This window comes from Centruroides sculpturatus, unplaced genomic scaffold (genome assembly GCF_000671375.1).
Source record: "Centruroides sculpturatus isolate CEXI.00-Female unplaced genomic scaffold, Cexi_2.0 scaffold1446, whole genome shotgun sequence".
Lineage (NCBI taxonomy): Eukaryota > Metazoa > Arthropoda > Arachnida > Scorpiones > Buthidae > Centruroides > Centruroides sculpturatus.
In genome coordinates, this window is record NW_019385674.1 from 73,381 (window position 1) to 97,222 (window position 23,842).

Here is a 23,842-nt window from a genome sequence, read left to right on the forward strand (position 1 = left end):
AAATTAGGGTTTATACAGTCTAAAACTTGGCCTAAAAATCGCACGAATCGGAGCTTTGATAAACTTAAAATTTCAGTAAAACCTGTGTAAAAAGGTATCGCGCGGTACTTGTTTGACAGATTTCCGTCTTAGACAGTAACGCGTATGGGGCTCAGACGAATTTGAATTAGGGTGTCCCTTCAGATACTTGATTTAAGGAAATTTTTGGAGGGAAAATATTTTCTTATTATTATAATAAAATATTAATTAAAAGATTGGTTTGCAGACCCATAAGTGATGGATGCCCCAGGTATTTGCCCTTTTTGCCCGTAGGGTAACGCGCTGCTGTTTTTGAACAGTTTTTTTCTTAAATAAAAAAATCGCTTCGTTTTAGCCAGGTTTCAGTTTTATTCGGGTTCCGTTTCGGACAGATTTTACTGTATATGAACTTGATTTGAATCTTTGCAAAGTTTATAATTACACGAACTGGGCATGAAACTTATGAAGGGGGAATTTAAAAACTTTTAAATTATATGAATTTGGCCTAAAACTTATGAAGTAATCTTTGAAAAGCTTTAAATTATATAAATTGAGGATAAATCTTGCGAAGCGAAACGTTGAAAAAGCTTAGAATTGTATGAATTTAATCTAAATCTTGACATTGAAAAGGTTAAAATCATATGTACTTGGCTTAAACCATAAGAAATGAAGCTTTGAAAAACTTAAACCATACGAAGTAAGGCTTTAAAATCGTTAAAAATTATATCTAAAATTAAATAAAAAACTAGTTAAATTATATTTTTAAATGGTTAATACTTTAAGTGAAATCGTGGAATATAAATAAGTTCATCTTTATATATTATCACTATGAACATAAACAAGAAGCATATACAAAGTTTAAATGCTTATATAAAAGTCTAAAGAATCGTATATCTTTAATTTATATATATTTAAAATGGAAGAAAAACAATTTTGTATAGATATGCCAACACTTTAATACATTTAAAATGAAATAATCCAACATTAATGTCAGATTTAATTAATTATATTACTTTATAAAATTCCAGTTTAGTGCTTTTTAAGCAATAATAAAACTTGTAAATATATTTTAAAATAAAGTCTTAATTAACAAGAGTTCAATTTTATAAAATTTCTATCTGAAATAAATTTAATTAATTAATTTTTGTAATATAAATCTTTATTTAAGGTGCAGAATTAAAGAATTGTACAGGCTGTTACAGATTTTAGATATATTTCTAGTAACTTTTTAAAGTAAAAAATGTAATTAAATAATTTAAAAAATTTAATTTTTAAAGTAAAAAAAAGGTTTTATAAACAAAAAGTTCCGTTCAAAAATTCCCAAATTTTCAAAATGGCCGACAAGTAATCGATTTAAAAAAATTCAATTAAAAGTTAACGAATTGGTAAAAGTATATATAAATTTAGCATTAATAGATTTTTTTAAATAAATAAATAACCGATTAAATTAAATTTATTAATAATTCAAGACAAAAAAATAATTAAATTTTAACCAATCAGATTTCTCGTAGTGCATTTAAAGTTTTAACGACCGTTAAAATTGCGAGACCTTTTGTCAATAGTCGGGTATAAATGAAAGTTTTATGGATCTCGTGATCAGAGAAACGACGATATTGTTACTCAGTTCACGAGATCCTATAAAACTTTTATTCATACTGAATTATTGATTTATGACGTTAGTTAACGGGGCCGCAATTTTAACAGTTGTTAACTTTAATTATTCTATTATTATCCCGCTTCAATTTTAGTAAAATTTTCTATCGTAATTTTAAAAATATTTTTTAAATGTATTTTTCTTTAGTAAACAAGACACTTTTCTACGTCTTACAATAGTTACATTTATGTAGGTGCGACGTAATTTAACAGCAAATTTTGCCGTTAAAAAAAAAGCCTGGCGGATTTGTTAACAGTTATCATTTACAAATTATTTAAATTTAATTAGAATGAAATTAAGAATAAAGAGAATGAGAAGGGAAGAGTAAATGAATAATGGATGCTTTCGACGGCACCATCTTTTGATATTTGACAGTAAAGTGGCGCTATCTCTCGTCGAATTTCGAAATTAACAATACCAATTGTTTATGAAAGTTGATGACGTCATTTATGAGATTATTATTTTTTAAATTTAATTTCGTAACTGTAGCATTTTAAATAGCAATTATAATTATAATAATAATAATTTTTTTATCTAAAATTTAAATAATTCTATACATATTTTGTATATTAAAGTGAATTCTATAAAATATAATTCTGAAAATTGTTTTTATTGGTCCATAAAGCAATTTTTTAAACATATAAATAAAAACTAAAATTATATGTAATAAATTTTGTGTATATTCATAATAAACTTAATCAAATACCATGTATTGATGTAGAAATTGCTAAAATTAAAGCCGAACAAGTTAAGCGGTGCGCGACTTTTTAGCATGTCCCTCCTCATTCTGTACATTTAATCGTATTAGTCAATTCTCGTTCTATTTTGTAAGATTGTCGTTTGCGTCAGTGATTCCCCATAACGGGGGGGATAAAATCCCAGAAATAATAAATTCATTCCTTCTACACTAGGGGATTTAAGGGATTTCTAATCCGGATTGGGACATTCACGTTCATCACCACTCTTACGTATACAAATCGTACGTAATTGTTGATTATTTTAGTGGGAATATCATTGTTAAGATATATCTAAATCCAATTAAACTACATATTTTTTTGCTTGAAAGATGGAGAACCTCTCAAAAACATGCATTTATTTATCTAGCATTATTTCAATGAAAAAAAGAAATGTTAATAAATTATTGTTTTTATTTATATTTAAAAAAATACGCTTTATGAGCGAATAAAAACAATTCTCATAATTAATATTAACAATCATTAAATAAATTAATTAAACAATAAATTGACTTTTTCTTAAAGGAAATTAATGTATAAAGTATTTATTTCTTGTTAGAAAAAGTCAATTTATTAAGATAAAATTTATTCATTCATTGTTATATTTCTTTTATTAATTTATTTATATATATATATATATAATGTTTTTCTTATAGGAATTTTGATCTAAACTGGATATTTTATGATTCAACTGCTCATTTTCTAAAGATTTTAAATTAATATAAAGATACATAAATTTCTATATTTCTTAGCATCTAATTACACTAATTGAGAATATAAATAATATAATCTGAATATAAATACAGTATTTAGAATATAAATAATTAATTTCCAAAATTTAGAAGAGTGGGAGTTATAAGAACAATTAATTTCCTAAATAAGAGGATATATTCATATTTTTACTACTACAAATGATCAAGAAAGATTATAATTTGGAATTAAATTTTTGGTATGAAAAAGATATGCATTTTTATTCACATTATGTAATAAAATTTCATTATTTTTACAATGAATAAGTTGTTTGAATAGATTTTTTTTCACAGAAAATCTGGAATAAGTCTAATGATTACAGATGTACAAAAATCAATAGATTATGTACCTAAATAGATAATAACTAATAATTAATTTTGTTCAGATTTATAAATAATGGAACAAGGACTAACTGATGAAGATTCTGAAATTAAAAACATATAATTATTTGAACTATTAAACTGAAAATAAGATTGTTATCCAGTAATTAGTGTTTTATATTACTAATATTTATATTTGTAAGATATTAAATTAAAATTACTTCATATGTCTTTTATTTAAATTAAGGAGTTCCAAATATTTTTTTTGTTTGTTGACTCCTTTCCAAAATGAAATTTAATTTGCTGATACCTTTATAGTGATGAAAAGTAAGAATAAATTAAAACAGAACAAATGAAAAATTAAATGTGTGTGTTTTCTTTGATAAAATTTAAAGATTAAGTAATTATTGTTGTTTTTATTATATTAATACATTAAAAATACATTTTTACTAATATTAATCCCTAATCCTAGTAATTTATTGACTTCCAATCTGGTGACTCCTTGGAAGCTGCTGGCAACTGGATTGGTTTGGAAGCCCAATTTAAATTATTAATAGCAATTTGGTTATATTTATTTCTGCTATTTTTAAATACAGAAATGGGGCTAATGTGATTAAGGCATTAAATCACTGCTTTGGGAGACCTGAGATCAAAACCAGTTAAAAAATGCCCAGAAATTTTTTATGGGTTCTGTCCTGGATATTCAAGAGCATTATGCCTTTCCACCCAGCTACTCCATTGTGGGCCTGAAAACAAATCCTCTTACTACTGAGTAAGAGATAATGACAGGGCAAAGAAAGTTAAAAAAGTGAAAATAATAATTATGAATGTATATATAATTTAATATAACTGACCTGAAGCAGGGCAGTCAATCTGCTTGAAAATGTTCATTGATTTTAAGATAATACTGGAATAAAACTAAGGTTACGGAAGTGATTAATTTAATGTTCCATATAATATCTATTCCAATCAATAAAATATTTCATTTATATGTATATATAAATGGAAATATTTTTATAATAACATCAATAATAGTTATTTTTTTATGTTGATTTAAATTCAAACATTCAAAACTGAATTGTTATCATAAAATAATTTATTAACCTTATACCAAATAATAAAATTTATTTACAATAAAAACACATAAAATATGTTATTTACAATGAATGTTTATCAATATTCTATAAACATTCATTGTAAATAACATATTTTATGTGTTATTTACAATGAATGTTTATAAAAAATCGATAAACATTCATTGTAAATAACACATAAAATATGTTATTTACAATGAATGTTTATCAATATTCTATAAACAAAGTTTCAAAAATTAAATGAAGTCACATTTATATAAAAATACAGGAATAACTCAATTAATTTCCTTTGAAATCATATGTATGTAACATGAATTCTAACTATAATATAANAAAACTGAATTGTTATCATAAAATAATTTATTAACCTTATACCAAATAATAAAATTTATTTACAATAAAAACACATAAAATATGTTATTTACAATGAATGTTTATCAATATTCTATAAACAAAGTTTCAAAAATTAAATGAAGTCACATTTATATAAAAATACAGGAATAACTCAATTAATTTCCTTTGAAATCATATGTATGTAACATGAATTCTAACTATAATATAAAGTCTACAATAAGAAGACTACTTTATATTCTTCTTATTACTCTTCCCTGATAAATTAGTAAAAGTAATTTTTAAAAATTTTAAATTTCATTTATTGTTTTCTCAGTTCTAGTTCCATCTTTACACTATATAAGATTCATTATAAGCAGAGCCTGTAAGAGAAAGAGGCAGCGAGTAGAAATTATGTGGGCCCAAAGAACCCATAAAAAATAATAAATACCTGTATCTGCAGATTTTCAGAATTTTACTTAACTTTTAGATAACATAAACCTGATTTCTATTATCTAAATATAAAAAGTTATTTTATAATAAGAGCCAAACAGAATGCTGAACCAGGATCCAGTCTCTCTCTTGGTGATCCTGTTTACAAAAGAATCTGCATATGATAATTAGAACTGTTTAAATAGCAGAAAACTTTTAAATTCAAATTAAATTTCTCTTTTTAATTTAAAGTCATTCAGATTAGATGAAAATCTGAATTTAGAACCTTGATTTTCAAATGTTTACAGGTACTATAATTTCAAAACATATTTTTATAGTTAATTTAATATATTCTGAAGATGGAGTTAAAGGAGTGAAGTCATTAAATAATTAAAAGCCAATTTCTAAAACAATAAACTAAATTTATTAGAAAAAGCTGCCGTCTTTTATTGAAAATCAAATTATTTTAAAATGTTATAACTGTTTGTTGTTAGTTGATATTAAAAGAAAAGATTTTTCATGTCTGAAAACATTATGAGTAAATGATGTAATGATTATATACAGGATATTTCTGAAATATGTGCATTAGAATAATATAAAAATTATATTCAAATATCATAAACTTAACATAAAGTTGTAATGATAATGACGAGTAATTAAATTACAGCAAAAGACTTTTTTCTTTAATCATAAAATTCATAAAAATATTTAAGTTATTACAAGCATTTAAAATATATTTTTAAATGGATATAAATATATTTGAGCTTTATTCTTATACTTTCCAATGTAAATGTTTTCAGAACATCCTGTGTATTACTTCCAATTATTTTGAATATAAATACTTTAAAAACATTCCATTTCACATGATAAAGTTTTGTATGAAAATATGTTTACTATAGCAATGATTGAAAACGCAGCAGTTCAAACATTTCATACAGTGATGATTTAATACTGTGATTTTCATCTAATGTATTTGTTTCTTCTTTGACATCATCTTCCATTAAATCTATTTCTTCCTGGAAGTTAAACCAATTACAAATTAATAAAAAAATAATACTATTTATATAAGTAATTTTAAAGATATATAGTAACCTCTGAGTCCATTTTACAATCAACTTCATTCTTTGAAGTGACTAATGGCATGTTGCATATGAGATCAAATGTGAATTTTGAAGCGTGACTCTTTGATCCTTGAACTTTTATACACACCTAAAATACCAACAACAATTTTTTAATTTGTCTAAAAAAATATTAAAAATAGATTATTTTGAATTTTGCATACTGTAATGTGTTCAAAGAGTTTATATGACCAATAATAATCATCTGAAAGAACTTCAAATTTAGTTTCTGTCGAGTCAGTCAGCCCAGGAAGCCATTCAAGTCCATTACTGGTTATCACAGCAACAGTGTCATCTTTTCTTAACTGACAAAGCCCTTTAATTCCATATTTTGGTATGAATATTAAAATGCCATTACTTCGAATTGAATATACCACGGCATCGACAATGCATTCGGGATCATCTGGTTTTTTGTCTTTAAAATATAACATTTGAAATAGCTTTACAGATTCTCTTCCAATAAATTGAGCTGCCTAAAATTATTTAACAATATAAACATTATAATCATATATAAAACAAGTCAGTTTATCTGCAAGAATCTTTACAAAAATGTACTTACTCTATGTTTTTCATTTATGTATTCACAGAGTGAATTTAAATATGTGTTAGTAGGTATGTCATCTGATGATTTATCAATTAAACTTAGTAATAACCTATGAACCTTAAATTAAATTAAAATTTTTATTTAAAAGATATATGTAAAAGATAAACATAATGTAAAGAAAATAATAGAAAATGTACAATGACATCAGCATATCTACGAATTGGTGATGTAAAGTGAGTGTATCTATCCAAACCAAGCCCATAATGAAAATAATCTTCTGTAGACCCTGTGGAAATGTACTGTGCTTTGCACATAGCTCGAGTTGCCAACATATTCATTATCTAAATTAAAAAAAAAAAATAATTTTAAACTTAAAATCTTATATTAAAAAAAATATATAGAAAGTGTCTTACTAAGTTGAAAGATTTATCCTTTTCATCAACTGCTTGTTTTAAGGAATCAGCAAAAGTTTTATTTGTAGTTGCATCAATTGTAAATCCTTTATAAGAGGCACAGAGTTCTAATTGTTTTAATTTATGCTTTAGAGGAGGAGGATGGTGCCGCAACTAATTAAACACAAATAAATTATTATAATAGAAAAAGAAAATATACTTGAAAATATGAAATTATATTTTAAAATATTAAACATACCAGAGTTTGCAAGGGATATGTATCCATAAGTTTGTTTGCAACCCAATGATTAGCAAAAATCATACATTCTGCAATTACTTCATGGATTTGTAGATGCTAAAATAGTCATTAATCATAAATATACTTCAAAATTCAATAAAATAAAAGTATATTAATTCATTTTTATTAAATGAATGGTTAACATTTACAAAATGTTCATCATTTCATCATCAGATTTTTGTAGTTTAATGACCAATCAAATTGCAGTGTTTTAAACCAATTATTTCATTTGAGCATACAGAACCTATATTACATAGATACAAATCCATCTAAATTACATTTCATTTTTTAAATAGTCTCAAAACTTACCCCGACTTTTGGGCATTCATTAAATTGCAAAGATCTTATAATGTCATATTAAATATGTAAATCTGCAACACCATTTTGAACAAAATATATGTAGACATTAAATGTCACATTTCCTGGAGATTAGATTTATGATCATATAAATTCTACTTGATAGTACAGAATGCTTACTGAGATATGTCCATAAATGTTCTAATCAATATTTATATTACAATTTCTAATTCAATTTTTAATATTTCTTCTTTTATAAGGTTTAAATTATCATTTTTGCTTGTCCTTCTAACTTCTGTATTCAAAATGATTTTAGCATGGCTAAATTTGTTATCTAAAATAACTATAACTGCTTTAAATTCTTAATCAGAACACAATAATATGATTAAAAAGAGGAATTTTAGGTTGTATGAATTTATGGAATATGTACCTCAATATTCCATAAATTTATACGCTATACTCAGCTTTTTCTATTTATGTCAGTTTATGTTCAGTCAGCTTATGTGATAGTACAGAAATCACATTGTTGTTTATACAAAATGTCATAATGTTAAATCACAAAGTTTTCAGGACAATGTTTATGTTAGATGTTGGTTACAGCATGCATTCAAAATGGCCATCTCCTTCCTGGATACATGTTTGTACTCTTTTTATAAAAATAGCAGCCACTTTATGCAGAGTTGACACTGACACATTCTGAATTGTAGCAATGCTAACTTTAAGTTCATCAAGTGTGCAGTGGTTACTGCTGTATACCACACTTTTAAGATAACCCCATGGGCAAAGATCCGGTGGCATAAAATCTGGTAATCTTGGGGCTGAAAATTGGTTAGACTAAATTTATCAGGTAATCTTGGGGCTGAAAATTGGTTAGACTAAATTTATCACCAAAGAACTCTCAAATAAATGTCATGGTACCACCTGATATATGACACATGGTTCCATTCTGTTGCAGCCAACAAAAACATGTACTACTCAACAGTGAATACACACTGAATCTGAAGAAAAAAACAAATTGCTTGCAATATTAACAATTATCTACTACAACCCACTCAGACTCTGCTTCTTGAAGTCAACACACAATAAGTCACAAACCACAAGTGCTGCAACCTGTTGAGAAAAATACCTGATGGCTACATTGCATATGATAATATAGACATTTGAAAACCACTTGCATAACTTTTCAATCACACTGTGTATGATTATAAATTGCAACACAGATGCAGAAAGCATCATAAAGTAACACAAATGCTGAGGTTGTGTTTCTGAAGATAATTACAGGCAAAGCTACAGTATTGAAATATAAATGAAAACAAATGAAATAAATAATGTCACAAAATAATGTATCACTATCAAATACATGTGATGATAGTACTATGTCAGTCATATGAAGCTTATTTACTGCATGTAGTTGTGATTTGATTTAATAGTTCTATTATATTCTAACATAATGCTTTTGTCATTTTTGCAAAAATGCATTATTATTTAATATTTATACTTAAAATCATTGAAAAGTGAAATGTCTTGTATGAGTAGCACCATTGCTTTCTTATAGCTGCAAGCTATTTTTGGCCACTGTTAATGTGTATTATTGTATTTTCATTCATTTTTCATATTATTGCAAATCAATGTTTAGCAAAACAGCTTCTAAATATTGGATATGAAATAAGAAAAATTTCATTTATTTCTGTTAAAAATAAATTAATATTAATGAAAAAATCTCACTTACTGTTTTTGTGGTTAATTTTTCTATAGAATTTGAATCAGTATTTTGAAATTCAAATTGAACTTCTAAATTATCTAACTCCAGAGCACCATTTAATAACCTTTTTTTCTTTAATATTTTTGTAATATGAGTTAATATCAACAGAATAGACCTTATTTCTTCATATCTGTAAATATCAAATGAAAATAATATTAAAAATAATTCAAATTGCAGAAATCTTAACAGTATTTAATATGCTACATTCAAAGATTTTTTAAAACTTCATGGTAAAATATAAAATTTTAAATCTGCAATAAAAATTCTGTTTTACTGTATATTCAATGCTTTTTAATTAAATGCATATTAGAATTTAATAGTCATACAAAACCAAAACACTAAAAGGAACTCTACCAGGAACAACCATTACAAGATAGAGCAATACTTTTGTGCAAGATAACTCATCAACATTTTAATGATCCACACCAATGACACATACCATTAATAAGAATCAAGAATTGAGTTGCTAATGGTGGAAGAAACCTCTTCCCAAATATGGGATATTCCAGAATGTGACCATTGGGCAAATTCACTGTAAAAGGAAAAAATAGAGAGAGTGACAGTACAGCATGCAAGTAGGACAAGAAGAACAGGGTAGGCCCAAGATGTACAGGACTTCAACCAACTATCTACTGTTCATCACCTGCCAGCTGCTGAAATGGGTCTTTAGTTGTCATACAGATACTTTCTATCTAATTATCACTTTGCTGATGGACAGAAAGACTCATAACATTTGCTAAACCAGATATTATGTAGATGCTCTCTCATGTGATTGAGAAATTAATGTACAGTGGTACCTTAGGTTACGAACGCCCCAGCATACGAAATTTTCAGGATACGACATGAAACATTTTCGAACATATTTATTTATTAACATTATATTTATTTATTAACATTATTATTCGAACATATTTTTGCTCCACGATACGAACAAAAACTCACCATATGACGTTACATTAGTTCGCATTTTTCATTTGTTTTTCTTACTACAGTTATTTTTTTTAATGTATTACTTGGCTTTAATTTGAGTATGATTTTCGCGTTGGAACGAATTATTTGGTTTTACATGTAATCGTATGGGAAAAGATGATCCACCTTACGACATTTTCATGATACGATCTCAGTTTCGGAACAAATTAATTTCGTATCCTGAGGTACCACTGTATTTCCTAACTATACTAAATATGTTTAGAGATTTAATTGTGTGGCACTCTCCATTGGGACTCATTCAACATTGACCTTTCAGAAAGACATGTCAGTTTATGTTGGGATTTACATAGGCCAACTGCTTGGGTTTGACTGTGTTCATTAACATCAATAGGGAAATCTCATAATATAAATATATGAAGCAACTAATGCTAATACCAAGTTCACACAATTTGTATTTATACTGTTTATCAGTACTGTATATTAAAAATATTTGAATTATATCAATTCCAATTTTCCACATTAGTAAAAATCATAACAGCCTTTTTCTGCATTTAAAAAATAGCAATATATATGCAATTTATTATTAATAAATATAAAAGGAAATATAGATATAAATATCAGATCAACCATCTTTATTTTTACCATCTAAATGTACATTTATTAAAATTTCACAAAGTTTTATTTTATATTTCAATTTTATATTTTGTTTTTAATATACAGTATATTGAATTTTCTCATTACTAAATAAAAAACTAATATACTACTAAAATATACATACAGGGTGTCCAAAAAATTTGCCATGCAGTGAGAAATTTGTAATGACACTAAAGTTATACATACAGTATTGCATATGAGACCTTAAACCTCATTCCCCAGATTTTTCTCTCTGGGGTGAAGAGATGGGGTGTATGTAAGAAAAATCCACACACTGGATGAGCTGAAGTTGGCTATTACCCAACACATTGAACATATCACTCTTGCCACTGTCCAGAACATGTTTGACAATATTCAGCATCATGTGGAAATATGTGTTCAGGTCTCTGGAGACAATTTCAGTATTTGCTGTAGGAGAAACTGTAATATTGTATATAAAATTTCAGTTTTATTAAAAACTATACTTGAACCTTTTCCACCACACAGTAATTTTTCAGACACCCAGTATTATGCATTATACAGAATTTAAGACAATTTAAATCGAAGTGTGAAAAGTAGAGCCAATACTCATATTCATGATTAAAAGATTTCATTTTGTGAACATTTTTAGTACAAATTTTCACTTTTTTTTCTTTCAGAACACAAGCTGGTAAAAAGTTAATTAAAATTCTTTCAATTAATTTAACTACTTGTTTATTTCTTTGTTTTCTTTTTAATAGTAAATGAATTAAATTTGGTCACAGAAGGTCTAACAGAAAAAGAGTTTTGGTCTTAAGAAATACTAATTATTAAATGAAGGGGAAATAAATTATTAGTAATTAAAAATGAATAAAAAAAAAAAAGCTCATTTTCAGAGCAGTATTGTATATAAACAAATGAAGGGAGTAATGATATTACAAAATATATATGAGATAGTAAATGATTGACACTACAGAAGCTACTGAACAACATGAGCAAATAATCTATCAAGTGTGCATGTGTGTATACAGTAATACCCCGACTTACGCGAACCCAGAGTTATGCAGTTTTCAAATCTCGTCGATTCGTCTTTTGTTTGAGCGCCACGCAACCCTTGATTACTCACTCCCCCCACACTATTGTTCAGCTTACATGTTCAGATGTGTCGCAGAGAATCTACACATAGCTACAATTTATTTTGTGTTATTTATTTCTGTGTTTGTTATATCTACGGAGACTTGAGAGACTCTACTATGTCATCCAAACGAAGTAGAACTAATTCTTCTGCATCAAACAAGAAAAGAAAAACTTTATCTTTGGAATGTAAAGTTAACATTGGATATGTTTATAAAGTCGAATGAGTTAAGCGAGAATGAAGTCATTGTTATTCCTATTTCGTTAGACTTTTCGAACGATTCGTTACTAACGCATTTAACTCATTTGACTTTACGAATGTACCCATTATTAAAGACTTCGATACAAAAATGAAAATTTGTGAATTGGCAAAAAAGTTTGATCTACCGGAATTGTCGGTCAGAATAATTATAAAAGGCAGAGAAAAAATTCTCGAAGCTGTGAAAAATGCTCAATCTTTAAATTCAAGCATCATTCATAAATGTCACAGTATTATCGCTGAGATGGAAACAATGTTAAAATTATGGCGTAATAATCAAGTAAATGTGAAAAATTGTAAAATAATATAGGCCTAATTTGTTATACATATGTATTATCTAAGATTTTATTAAACATTTTTTTCTAAAATTATTTTCTTTAGTCTCTGGCCCCAATTTAAAATTATTTGTATGTATTTATATGTGAAATTATACCCCGTGATAGGTGGGACTGAGTGATTACTGCTCAGTCCCACCTATCATGTAAGTTTGGGGTATTACTGTAATGTTAATAAACTTTCTTAACAATTATAATAACTGCAAAAAAATCTAAATTTGTAGTTTTGTGAGGAAAATCTTAATATGAGTCATTTATATTAAAATATATTTTACAATGATTTTATTGTTATAAAGCTTCTACTTGAATAATAATTATTTATTCAACATACTTTTCTTGAAGTTCATTACAATTTAAACATTTCCATTCAGCTATATTCTCCTTTAAGATTTGTGGAGACACTCCATTTATTATTTCTTGAGCATCCTATAAGTATATGATATTTAGAACCCTATTAATTTATAGAATTGTTTTAAATTATCACAAATTTTATTATTATCAATTATCAAAAAACAATCACAAATTTATTACTTCATAACAAAACTGATATGATGACTTAATAATTGTTCTTCCAAACCAGGAATCTGTAATATTACAATTATTATCCAATATGCAAATGACACTAACAGCATATCTACAAAATAAAACAAAAAATAAATTAAGTAAATATTATTACTATCATCATTAAGAATTACTGTAATGCATACCTATCTTTCCCTCTTAGTAAAGAACATAAATATCCACTCAAAATTTCAGGAATCATATCAAACCGGCGATCTACCAAATAAACGCTGGTGGCTCTCTTCTTGGCTTCTGAATCAAGTAAAGTTGATGGTTTAATAAAATGAGTAACATCAGCAATATGGATTCCAAGTTCAATTTTATCATTTTCTAAAATCCTAAGAATTAAAGAATTTTAATATTATTGATTAAAAAAAACATAACAATATCTTTTTTTGCAATATATAAAATCAACAACCTACTTCAAAGATATGGCATCATCAACATCAGTACAACCCTTTGGATCAATACTAAATATTAAATGTGAATTTCTTAAGTCTAATCGCTTTTGAATTTCAGTATCTTCTACATGCCAAGGATTTTCTGAACTATCTTTAGGTAAATCAGATAACTATAGTTAAAAAAAAAAACAAATTTCATTTTACAATAAAGAATGAATATAAAGTAAATTTTTATTTAATTCTACACAAATATTTAATATTTTGAATAACAATACAATTTTACAAATTTATGCTCCTAGAAGTTTGCCAAAAATTTCATGAAATTTATTTGAAAATAAATAAATAAATAATAATAATAATAATAATAATAATAATAATAANAAATACATACATCACACTACAGAAGGCCACTATATTGAATACATGCCACATTGTTAGGAAATTCCTGAATACTGACACTGACACTGACACTGACACAGACACACTTATTTAATTTTAGTTTTGTTTTGGTTGCTATGCCTTGACTCTGGTCCGGCATAGTACACAGCCACCGGTTTAACCGAGTATAACCCACTGAACCCAACACAATAATAATAATAAACTTCTTAAAATAATTTCCAATTGCATATTTTCATATCTGTTATATAATACATACACAGATATATAAATACATTTAGATCCCATTAATATGTCATCAGTTTATATGAAGTATGCATTAATGTGAAGTGAATTTGCAGTCCCATAAACAAGACTAAGCATTTCAATATTAAATAGTTTTGTTAATACAAAAGATTGGTTAATTATTGGGTATTAATAAAGGTATGATTGGTTTGGTATATGCCCAATGACAGTTAAGTATACATCATCAAACCAACTCACAAAATTACTTCCTCCTATAGTCATCACTTTGTACATATTGTTTTCTTTTTCTGCTCTCTGGGTATTGAATCTTTTTCCAGACCCATTATGGATTTGTCCAGGCCAGTAATGGGGATGACCAAGTGGTGAGGGGCCTGGCATATCCAGGACAGACCACCCAAACAATTATTTAATTTTTTGACTTGCCTGGCTTCAATCCTGGGTCCCCCAGAATGTTAAGTTGTGTGAGACCTGAAAGGCCCCTGGGTCTAGTTTACTAATTTTATTGATAACATTAAATAATGTCACAAAATATTCATTCGTTTTTGTGAAAAAAATCACGTTTTTAGAGTGGGAAAAATAGATGACAGATGTTACTTCCTTTCACAGAAGTTAGTACATCCTCTGTTTTTCCCTTATCTGTGAAAACTCTCGCTTTGATGGGAAATGCTTATCCCTCACATATCCCCCTTTCCATCCGTTCTCACGGAGAAATCTTTGCATGATGATTGGTCACCGATCATGACATATAGAGGGAATTTGACAGAATTCGGGGAGTTCATCGACAGATCTGGAAGTATCCGAACTCCATACATTTTCCTTCTGATGACCAACGTCCTTAGACGAGTCACATACAGAATAATTCCAGAGTTAGCACTTAGAAAGCATACTTGGATTTTGTGCACGTATTGATCTCCCATGGAAAGAGGTAAATGAACTTTATCTCCAGAGTGTCCCTTGCATACAGAGAAAAAGACGAACGACAACTAAAACAGGTTGTATGTTTTATAACGATTTTGTGAGCTCTCTCTCGATCGCGCATCGATATAGTATAAGTCCATGCCTATACCGTGTATATTAATTGTCGTATTTATATCTCTTGTTCATTGATATTTGTATTAGTTTTACTTATAGAATCATTAAATTTACTTTTGTTTGTTTTATATAAGATATGGCTCATAATTTGAATCGTAATAAGATCTCTTACGCGTGTTAATCCGCGTATAATAAGATTGATTAACTGGTGTCGGGACCCTGACATTTGGGATAAAGACCTCACAGTCTTGAATCCCTTTTACCTAAATATTACAGCCCTCCCGGTCAAACGAATCTTGACATAAGATCGGATCTCTCGATCCGAAACTCGGAGAACTATTATCACGGAATAGTGCCGATTAAGTGTTACACAAGTACTACCTACTCCGTAACCCCGGCTGATCTCACAGTTGATGCCTTAATTGTCTTGGCTATCTCACTGGCAAGGATTTGGAGATTTATAGGATTGGGAGATTTCAATTGAAAATCTGTAGTTTTATAAATAGTTCTTATTAAAATTGTTTTAATAATGGTAAAAACAAAGCAACTGAATTATTATGTTAAATATTGTAATTAGCTCATACTTTTAAAGTTAAAAACAAACCATTTCCATCAAATTCCAAGCAAATAAGTTATTTTCAAATTTGTAAAACTTTACACATGTCCAGCTCTTGGATTCAATTTGGCAGCTTAGTTAGCCTGTTATATCCAGTAGCTTTAATTATTGTTCTACTTTAACTTTAGTTTATGGTGAAAAATGAGCATTGATTTTTTTTCTTTAAGCTATTGTATATCAATAAAGTTCGCGTTTGATGTAACACACAAGTTTATTTATATATTCATTTTTTTAAGCACATCCAAACAATATTAAATATAGTGTAACTGGGAGAAAATTTGGTTTTTGCTGTTTGATGGTTTGACTGTTGATTTTTTTAAAAATTATGCCAAAACTGCATGAGATTACAATAAAAACATTCAAAAAACCTCTAATTAACTGGATTACAGGGTTTTTTTTAAAATGTTTTTACTGTTAATTTTTGTAAAGTTTGCTTAATACAAAGTACCAATTTTGAATTAAATCTTCAATTTGTATTAATAGGGTTTGATTGCCCATAATTTCAATAAAAGATGCAGAGTATACTGTAGTGGCAAAATTGTCATTAAAATTGTATTAGATAAAGACAGTTTTTTTATTATAGATAACTTACCACTGATTTTGGAAACTGCTGTACACTTATTGAATTTTCAACTAAAAGAGTAGCTATCTCAGTTTCTAATAGTCCAATATCACCTAAAGATGAAACAAAATGTCCATTTGGATATTGTGAACCTGGTTCCCAATTATCTATTCTAACGATAATCCTGAAAAAAATGTGTAAAACATATGATTCAACAGAATATAACATTACATACTCAACTTATATATTTACTTAATCAAGTTATCTATAATTTTAATAAACTTACCTTTCAGTCTGAAGTTTACTTGCTAGTTTAGTGACAATTCTTATTTTTGGGATGCGACGATCATATGGAATAACCAAAATTCTATCATTGCAATTTGTTCCTTTGTTATATTCCTGGATTTAAAAAATATATATGTAATATTTTTATATTTTATATTTAAAATTATAGTATAGAACAATAATCAACCTGAAAATACTTTTCATTGCCTAGAAATTCTATTTTAATTCTAATATTTAAAATAATATATAAAAACATATTTATTGAAATAGATAAATAAAAACTCACACCAAAATTGTATGGCTTCTTGATAACAAGCACTGAGTTCAGCATTAACACAATTTTCTTATCTCACAAGTACTTTCAACGAGTATAATATAGTCGTCCAAAGGCGAAAAAGAACAAATTTGAAGAAATAGAACATGCAGAGTGTTCCAAGTAGAAAACAGAAAATTTTTGTGGAAATTTTTAAATTATAGCATTCGGTAGTTCTGTTGGTAATGTGCAACAAGCTTTTGCGGGCGTTTGAAAGTTATTAAATCCACGCGACTGGCAGCGCATGCGTTGAGGAGCGATCGTGCTAATTGTGTGACTCTTGGCGCGTTTAGATGTTTAAATGTTGGTATAAAGTAACCCATATTTCAAGCAAGTGAAGGGCAACATCCCCACCCTCAACTTGGGTGGGGATGTTGCCCTTCACTTGCTCGAAATAAAGGAATTCAAACACATTCTTAAAACTGATCACCAGTGGGATGTTGAGGGATAATCTACATTTGTCAGTGCTAATTTTAAGTGGATATAAAAGAGCCAAACCCCAAATGGATAAGGATGAGAACATTAAAGAAGTCATAAGATTTATCATTTCCAATTTTTAAGAATTTTTTAAATTTTAATTGGATTTCTGTGTTTTTAAGGAACTTTTTAACTGGGCAGCTAAGTAGCCTAAAAAGGAAGGTCTGGTTGTCTATAGTTTGTTCTGGAACATTGAAGAAAATAAAATGGTGATCGTCTGAAAATTTTTAGAACGACTATGTCTTTTATTGTATTAAAATATTCAACATTTGGCAATTGATGAATATTTTCTAATTTTGTCATAGTTTAAATAATTTAAGGGACCATAACAATTATCCCTACAGACCCTACAATGTTTGGGGCTCACAATTAGAAGTTTTTAAGTTCTCTCTAAATCATATTAAGATTTAACACAGAAACTTCTCTAAAGAATATTTTATTTTGTATTTCATTACTGTAGCAAGCCTTAATCTACAGCTATTTTACAACTAGATAAGGTATTTTTTTCTGTAGCTAACCATATATGACCATGATGTAGCTGGTTATCTGGTTATAATTTACATCATTTCCAGTTTATATTGTTTCTGAACAAACACTTTGTTTATCCATTAGCAAACAGCATTATCTAAAACCAATTAGTTTCTTTGATTGAGATGCTAAACAACTGAATGAGTTGTTTCTGTTAAAATTGACAAAACATGAAGATAAGAGAACACAAAAATGTTATAACAAAAATAATTCTAAAAAAATATAAAAATTTCACAAATATATATATATATATAAAAAAAAAAAACTTTGTTTTTGTTTTTCTTTTCCATCATTTCAAAACACCAGTAACAGTTCGAAACAATTTTCACATACAAAGAAAACCTTTAACCTACAAAATCATTCTGGTCAAATGAAAACTAGTTGACATATGGAACCATGTCTATAGAATAATTATTTTAAACAATTTTCTTTCATCTTTCTAATAACTGTCAGGAGATCCATTTTCTTCAACTAAGTAAAGAAAAGTGTTTGCTGGCAGTGATTTTAACAGAAATGTATTCAAAACATTTCCTAATGGTTTTTAGGAATCTAAGTTCCATTAAGTTAGTTAACATAAACTTGACTACATAGATTTATAGAAAATTTAATTTATTTAAATTTAAAATAATTTTTAGTTATTATTAATATCAGTATCGAGATTTGCTCATGAATCTGCAACAAATGACCCTTAAAAAATTTATGGAGCTATACAATTTTCCATTATGGCAATATGGATTAGATAAATACAACACATAAATTACAGAAAATGTATCAGTATACAGTATACAGTATACAGTACAGTAATTTATTATGATAGAAGTTTTACTGAGCCTTAGTAGGTTGTACAGCTGAAATTATAACAGAAAATGAGTTCAAAAAATTTCATGACAGTACAGTATACAGTAATGTACAGTCTTTAGTAACTTACTGACAGTAATACATGGTATTGCTGACTTCTGGATATCGAAAATACTTGTTAATTATAGTTTTGTTATAATTATAATTTTTCTATTGTCAAGAAATTTTAAATTATTGTACAATTTTTTGAAAAAATTCCATAACTTGGACAATCTTTTCAAAGTTATGTAAAGTATAAATTGGAAGAGACTGAATTAGAAGAATGTTTACTGTATGATATGATACTGATTCATTTAAGATTTATGATTTATTCATTTGAATAAAATTTTAAACAAAAAAGTTTTGATTAGTTCTGAAATTTCAATATCTAACATTATAAATTTNTTTGAGTAAGATCATCATTCTAGAAAACGTGTTTTTGTTATTCTCCCGATATCCGAATATTTTTATTTTAAATATCATATTTCATCTCTCAAAAAATAAAATAAAATTTGTTAGGCTGCAATTTGAAAAAATTGTAGACCTATAAATTCCCATTGCTGTCTGTCCATATGTCTTTCCTTAATCTCGAGAACAGAGTTAGATAGATGAAAGATGAGACCCAGAAGTCACGTTATTTCAATTTAAAAATTTTCCCCAGAAAGGCATTAGATAGATGACCAGCATAACTCTTGTTAAAGGAAAAATATGATGTACAGGGCAAGTCACTACTAATTTGAGGTGGAGAGCATATATTTTAAAGTTTAAATAAATTAAAAATATGATTAAAAGTTTGCAGCCCAGCATTTTGATGCTGTCACAATAAATAATTGCTCATTCATTATTGTAATTGTTATATCAAATCTTTCAACTTAATAAAAACATTTACAACTGTCAATCAAAGATCCTGTTAATCACAATCTCCATCTAGCATAATAATATAATGGTATATCCCTTACTGACAGTGGACTTGCCCTTCTGCACTGATAAAAGTGACAACTATAACTCAAGCTATCAATTTTATTATTTACTTACCCCATTTTCTGGAAAACAAGCTACATAATCCCTCCAATGTCTTTGAAGGATTCCTACCACTTCTCCTGTTGGAATTCTTTCTATTTTATCACTATCTACTTTATCATCTAAAAAATAATTTAACTGAAAGTTATAAGTTTTACTAATTGCATAACATTTAAAATTAATTCAAAATCTTGTTACCAATGTAACATTGATGCTCAGGAGTTCTGGAAATCCATTTATCTTTTTCAAATAATTTAACAACGACATCATCGCCATGAATTGCTCTATTTCGATATCTCATGCCAGAAATAAAAATATCTCCACCAAATCTAAAAATTCCCAGAATGATTATTTCAATTTATTAAATGTAAAAAGTATTTTGAAAATGTATACATACTTTGATGATATAATAAATGCTTCTTCTTGTGGATTATTTTTATTTACTTTTAAAATGCCATGATAATATTGTCCATTTTTAATACCATTTTCTAATGCATCTGATGGAATATGATTTGGATACAGTTTTGTATTTTCTGTAAAAAATTTAATTTTAATTAGGTTATTTTAGAATAGAATGTAATGAATAAATTTAAAATAATTTAGTGATATGAATGGATTTTAATCATATCATTTATATTAAATATATTTTTGTATAAATAATATTTATTTTACTTAGAAAAATGATGGTAGCTTAGTAAGGCTATTCTTATATTCTTATGCTTGATATTCAGAATTATCAATATTAAATCCAAATCCTGTTATGGCACCTTACAGATTTCCAAAGTAGGGATATGTACAGTACCTTTATTTCATAATTTATTTGTGAGGGGCTAAGCCAAGGATACGGAGTAGGTCAGACTCTAGTATCACTAAATCGGCAAACTATTCTTACAAATAGCCCTCTATTTGTCCAAAAGAATGACTTTTCTATCTAAAGAAATCGAGTGTGGAGGGCTTTAACTATTATGTTAAGAAAGAGGATCTAGGGGATGAATCCTAGATCTCGTCAGGATCCTTGACACAAGTTAATCACTTTTATCGTACGCGGATTAACACGCGTAATGGAAAGTTATGGAGATAAAATATTTTGATTCAGACATTTAGACCTTACTTAATATAAAAACGAGTATTTAATAAACAAAATAAAATTATACAAATAGACCTTCGAATAAAACTATTTATCGCGGAGAGAGAGATTATACAATTTCTGTAAAAATCATACTACCTCAGACATTTCTATATTCTTCATCTGTATTTCCAATCTAATACGAATGTTCTTAACTTGGTTAATTCTTCTCTAGCACATCAATAAACATTTTTTTCTTGTATTTTCCGACTTAATAACAAATTTTAGTAGACTTCAGGAATCGGTTATGGGCGTTGGCCATAGGGAGATGATGTGGAATACGCCCTCGTTCTCTCAAATTTCAAGGCGTACTCTCCGAATGATACTCAAGAATCCCCTTTTTTGATGGTTTTCTCAATCTGAGAATTATATTATTTCCATGTGTTTAGGATGAGTGGGGGTTTATAGAGGGGTTGACTGTTCCCAGGGTGACTAAAATTTTAGGATATAAGGGAAAACAAAAAGGATGTCAAACTTCCATTGAAGGAAGTGACTTTTACCAGTTTTCTTTGTTTTTAACTTAAAATTCTTTCATTTAAAATCAGAAATATTACTTTCAAAAATTTATGTTTTTGACATCAAATTTCAATAAATTAGGGTGGGTGTGTCCAAAATCTCTCATATTGTTCTATGATGTACTTTAATTCATACCTTATCAGATGGATTTAAGATTATAATATCATAGTAACAATCATAAATTCATCTGATGCGGATGCAAATTAAATGAATTGTAAATTATGAAATACAGTTACAGATCTCTAGATGAATTACTTTGGAAATCTTTAGCCATGGTACTGTAATAGAATCTAGATCAGTGTTTCCCAAATTTTTTGGACTACCCTCCTTTTAGTGCATATATTTCTTAAATATACACCTATCCCTCTTTTTATATGATCTATTTTTATGCAATTTTGAAATAACATGGTTGACTAAAGAAAACTAATCCTCTTTTTATGCAATCAAATTTTTTTACATTGGAAAAAACAGTTTATTTAAAATTTTTCAATTTAACTTTGTTAAAATTGTGTTATTGTTTCAAAAGTTACTCTTTTTGTTGAATCAAGAGTTCAATTATCTTTTTTAAACACAGTACAATACTGTATATACATTGAATAATACTTTATGTTGATTAACTGTTTTCTATGCAACCTTGTGTTTACTATATTTACATACAAATAATGATAAATGATGTTAGTCTAAAAAAATTCATGTTTGTTTTGTAAATTGCTTATTTTTTTCATTCCATTGAAATTGTGGATCCTATCAAGTGTTTTTCTACAGGATACATGTACTGTAATATTTTTTTATGCATCATTCTTTGGAACATAGCCACCATGAAAAAAAGGGATAGGTGTATATTTGTTTCAAAATGAATTTTTCTTCCCCTTGCCTTCCAGCATCCCCTCAAGTTTTCTATAGTCCTGAAGAGAGCAGCAGTGCCGACTTTGGGAATCATTGGTCTAGATCAGGGCTGCCCAATTCATTTTGGAGGTAGGCTATAATTTCAATTACATGTCAGCCAGTGGGTCACCTAGTGAATCATACTTGCTTACACTCATGATTCTTCTATAAATGGATAGGTATTTGAATCAAACAAAACTTTAAGTTGCACATGTTTTAATAATACCTAATAAAAAATACATCAATGAGACCTAATAAGAGGTTTATTAGCTAATAATTTTTCAATATTTGGTGACAACAATTTAATTTTAATACACAAAAGTTGACTCAAAACTAATAGAACAAGTGTAATAAATGCATAGATTAGGTATTAACAGCGGTGTGGTGGTGACTCAAGTCATAGTTCATTCCGCGTTCAACCAATCACGTGGCAGTTGGCATTATTGGTAGCATGACATCGCACATGGTGACAGCTGACCGCTGCTGTGAGTGAGCAAATTCAAATTGCATTTGAACCAACGCATTTGAACCAAGGCTGCCCAAACCCAGGCTCGTGGACCACAAAGTGGCCCACGAGCCTGGGTTTGGGCAGCCTTGGTCTAGATCTAACTCTGGTAATTCTGAACAATAAGAAAAATAAAATATTTAAAATTTTTAAAATAAAATTGTAATACATACGGGTTTGATTTAACTGCTATTTTTTGACACAATTTAACTAAAAAATGTTTTAAGCATTTTATTCTATTTTATAACATTTATTTTTATTTTTTAATATTACCACTTAAAAAATTCTTAGAAACTAGAAATTAGAAGAATTCTTATAATTAAAATACAGAAAAACCTAATCAAGAAAATCAGATTTATTATTCATGTAATATTCACAATATTTTCATTTTTAATTTAAACAAACACCCAGATATATATACAACAATACTTTAATTTATTGCTTTCCCAAAAGTATAAGTCAATTTCTAGAATCCCTGCACAAATTTTATTTAAACTATGGAAATTAAACCAATATCAATTGT

At 27.6% G+C, this 23,842-nt stretch overlaps 1 protein-coding gene across 1 annotated transcript in view; it reads right to left on the bottom strand.

Annotated features, from left to right (window-relative positions):
• Positions 1-4,943: 4,943 nt before the first annotated feature.
• The window catches only part of LOC111641095 (DIS3-like exonuclease 1), a 35,762-nt gene continuing 16,863 nt past the window's right edge, over positions 4,944-23,842 (bottom strand). The window contains exons 6-22 of the mRNA XM_023387212.1: positions 20,685-20,820; positions 20,486-20,616; positions 20,303-20,409; positions 17,114-17,226; positions 16,858-17,011; positions 13,997-14,145; positions 13,721-13,912; positions 13,545-13,647; positions 13,345-13,439; positions 9,711-9,873; positions 7,646-7,741; positions 7,408-7,560; positions 7,192-7,335; positions 7,010-7,111; positions 6,615-6,923; positions 6,425-6,541; positions 4,944-6,348 (exon numbers count right to left, since the gene is read on the bottom strand). Coding sequence (XP_023242980.1) covers positions 6,226-6,348; positions 6,425-6,541; positions 6,615-6,923; positions 7,010-7,111; positions 7,192-7,335; positions 7,408-7,560; positions 7,646-7,741; positions 9,711-9,873; positions 13,345-13,439; positions 13,545-13,647; positions 13,721-13,912; positions 13,997-14,145; positions 16,858-17,011; positions 17,114-17,226; positions 20,303-20,409; positions 20,486-20,616; positions 20,685-20,820 — 2,387 coding nt within the window. The 3' untranslated portion in view covers positions 4,944-6,225. The remainder of the gene's footprint in view (positions 6,349-6,424; positions 6,542-6,614; positions 6,924-7,009; positions 7,112-7,191; positions 7,336-7,407; positions 7,561-7,645; positions 7,742-9,710; positions 9,874-13,344; positions 13,440-13,544; positions 13,648-13,720; positions 13,913-13,996; positions 14,146-16,857; positions 17,012-17,113; positions 17,227-20,302; positions 20,410-20,485; positions 20,617-20,684; positions 20,821-23,842) is intronic.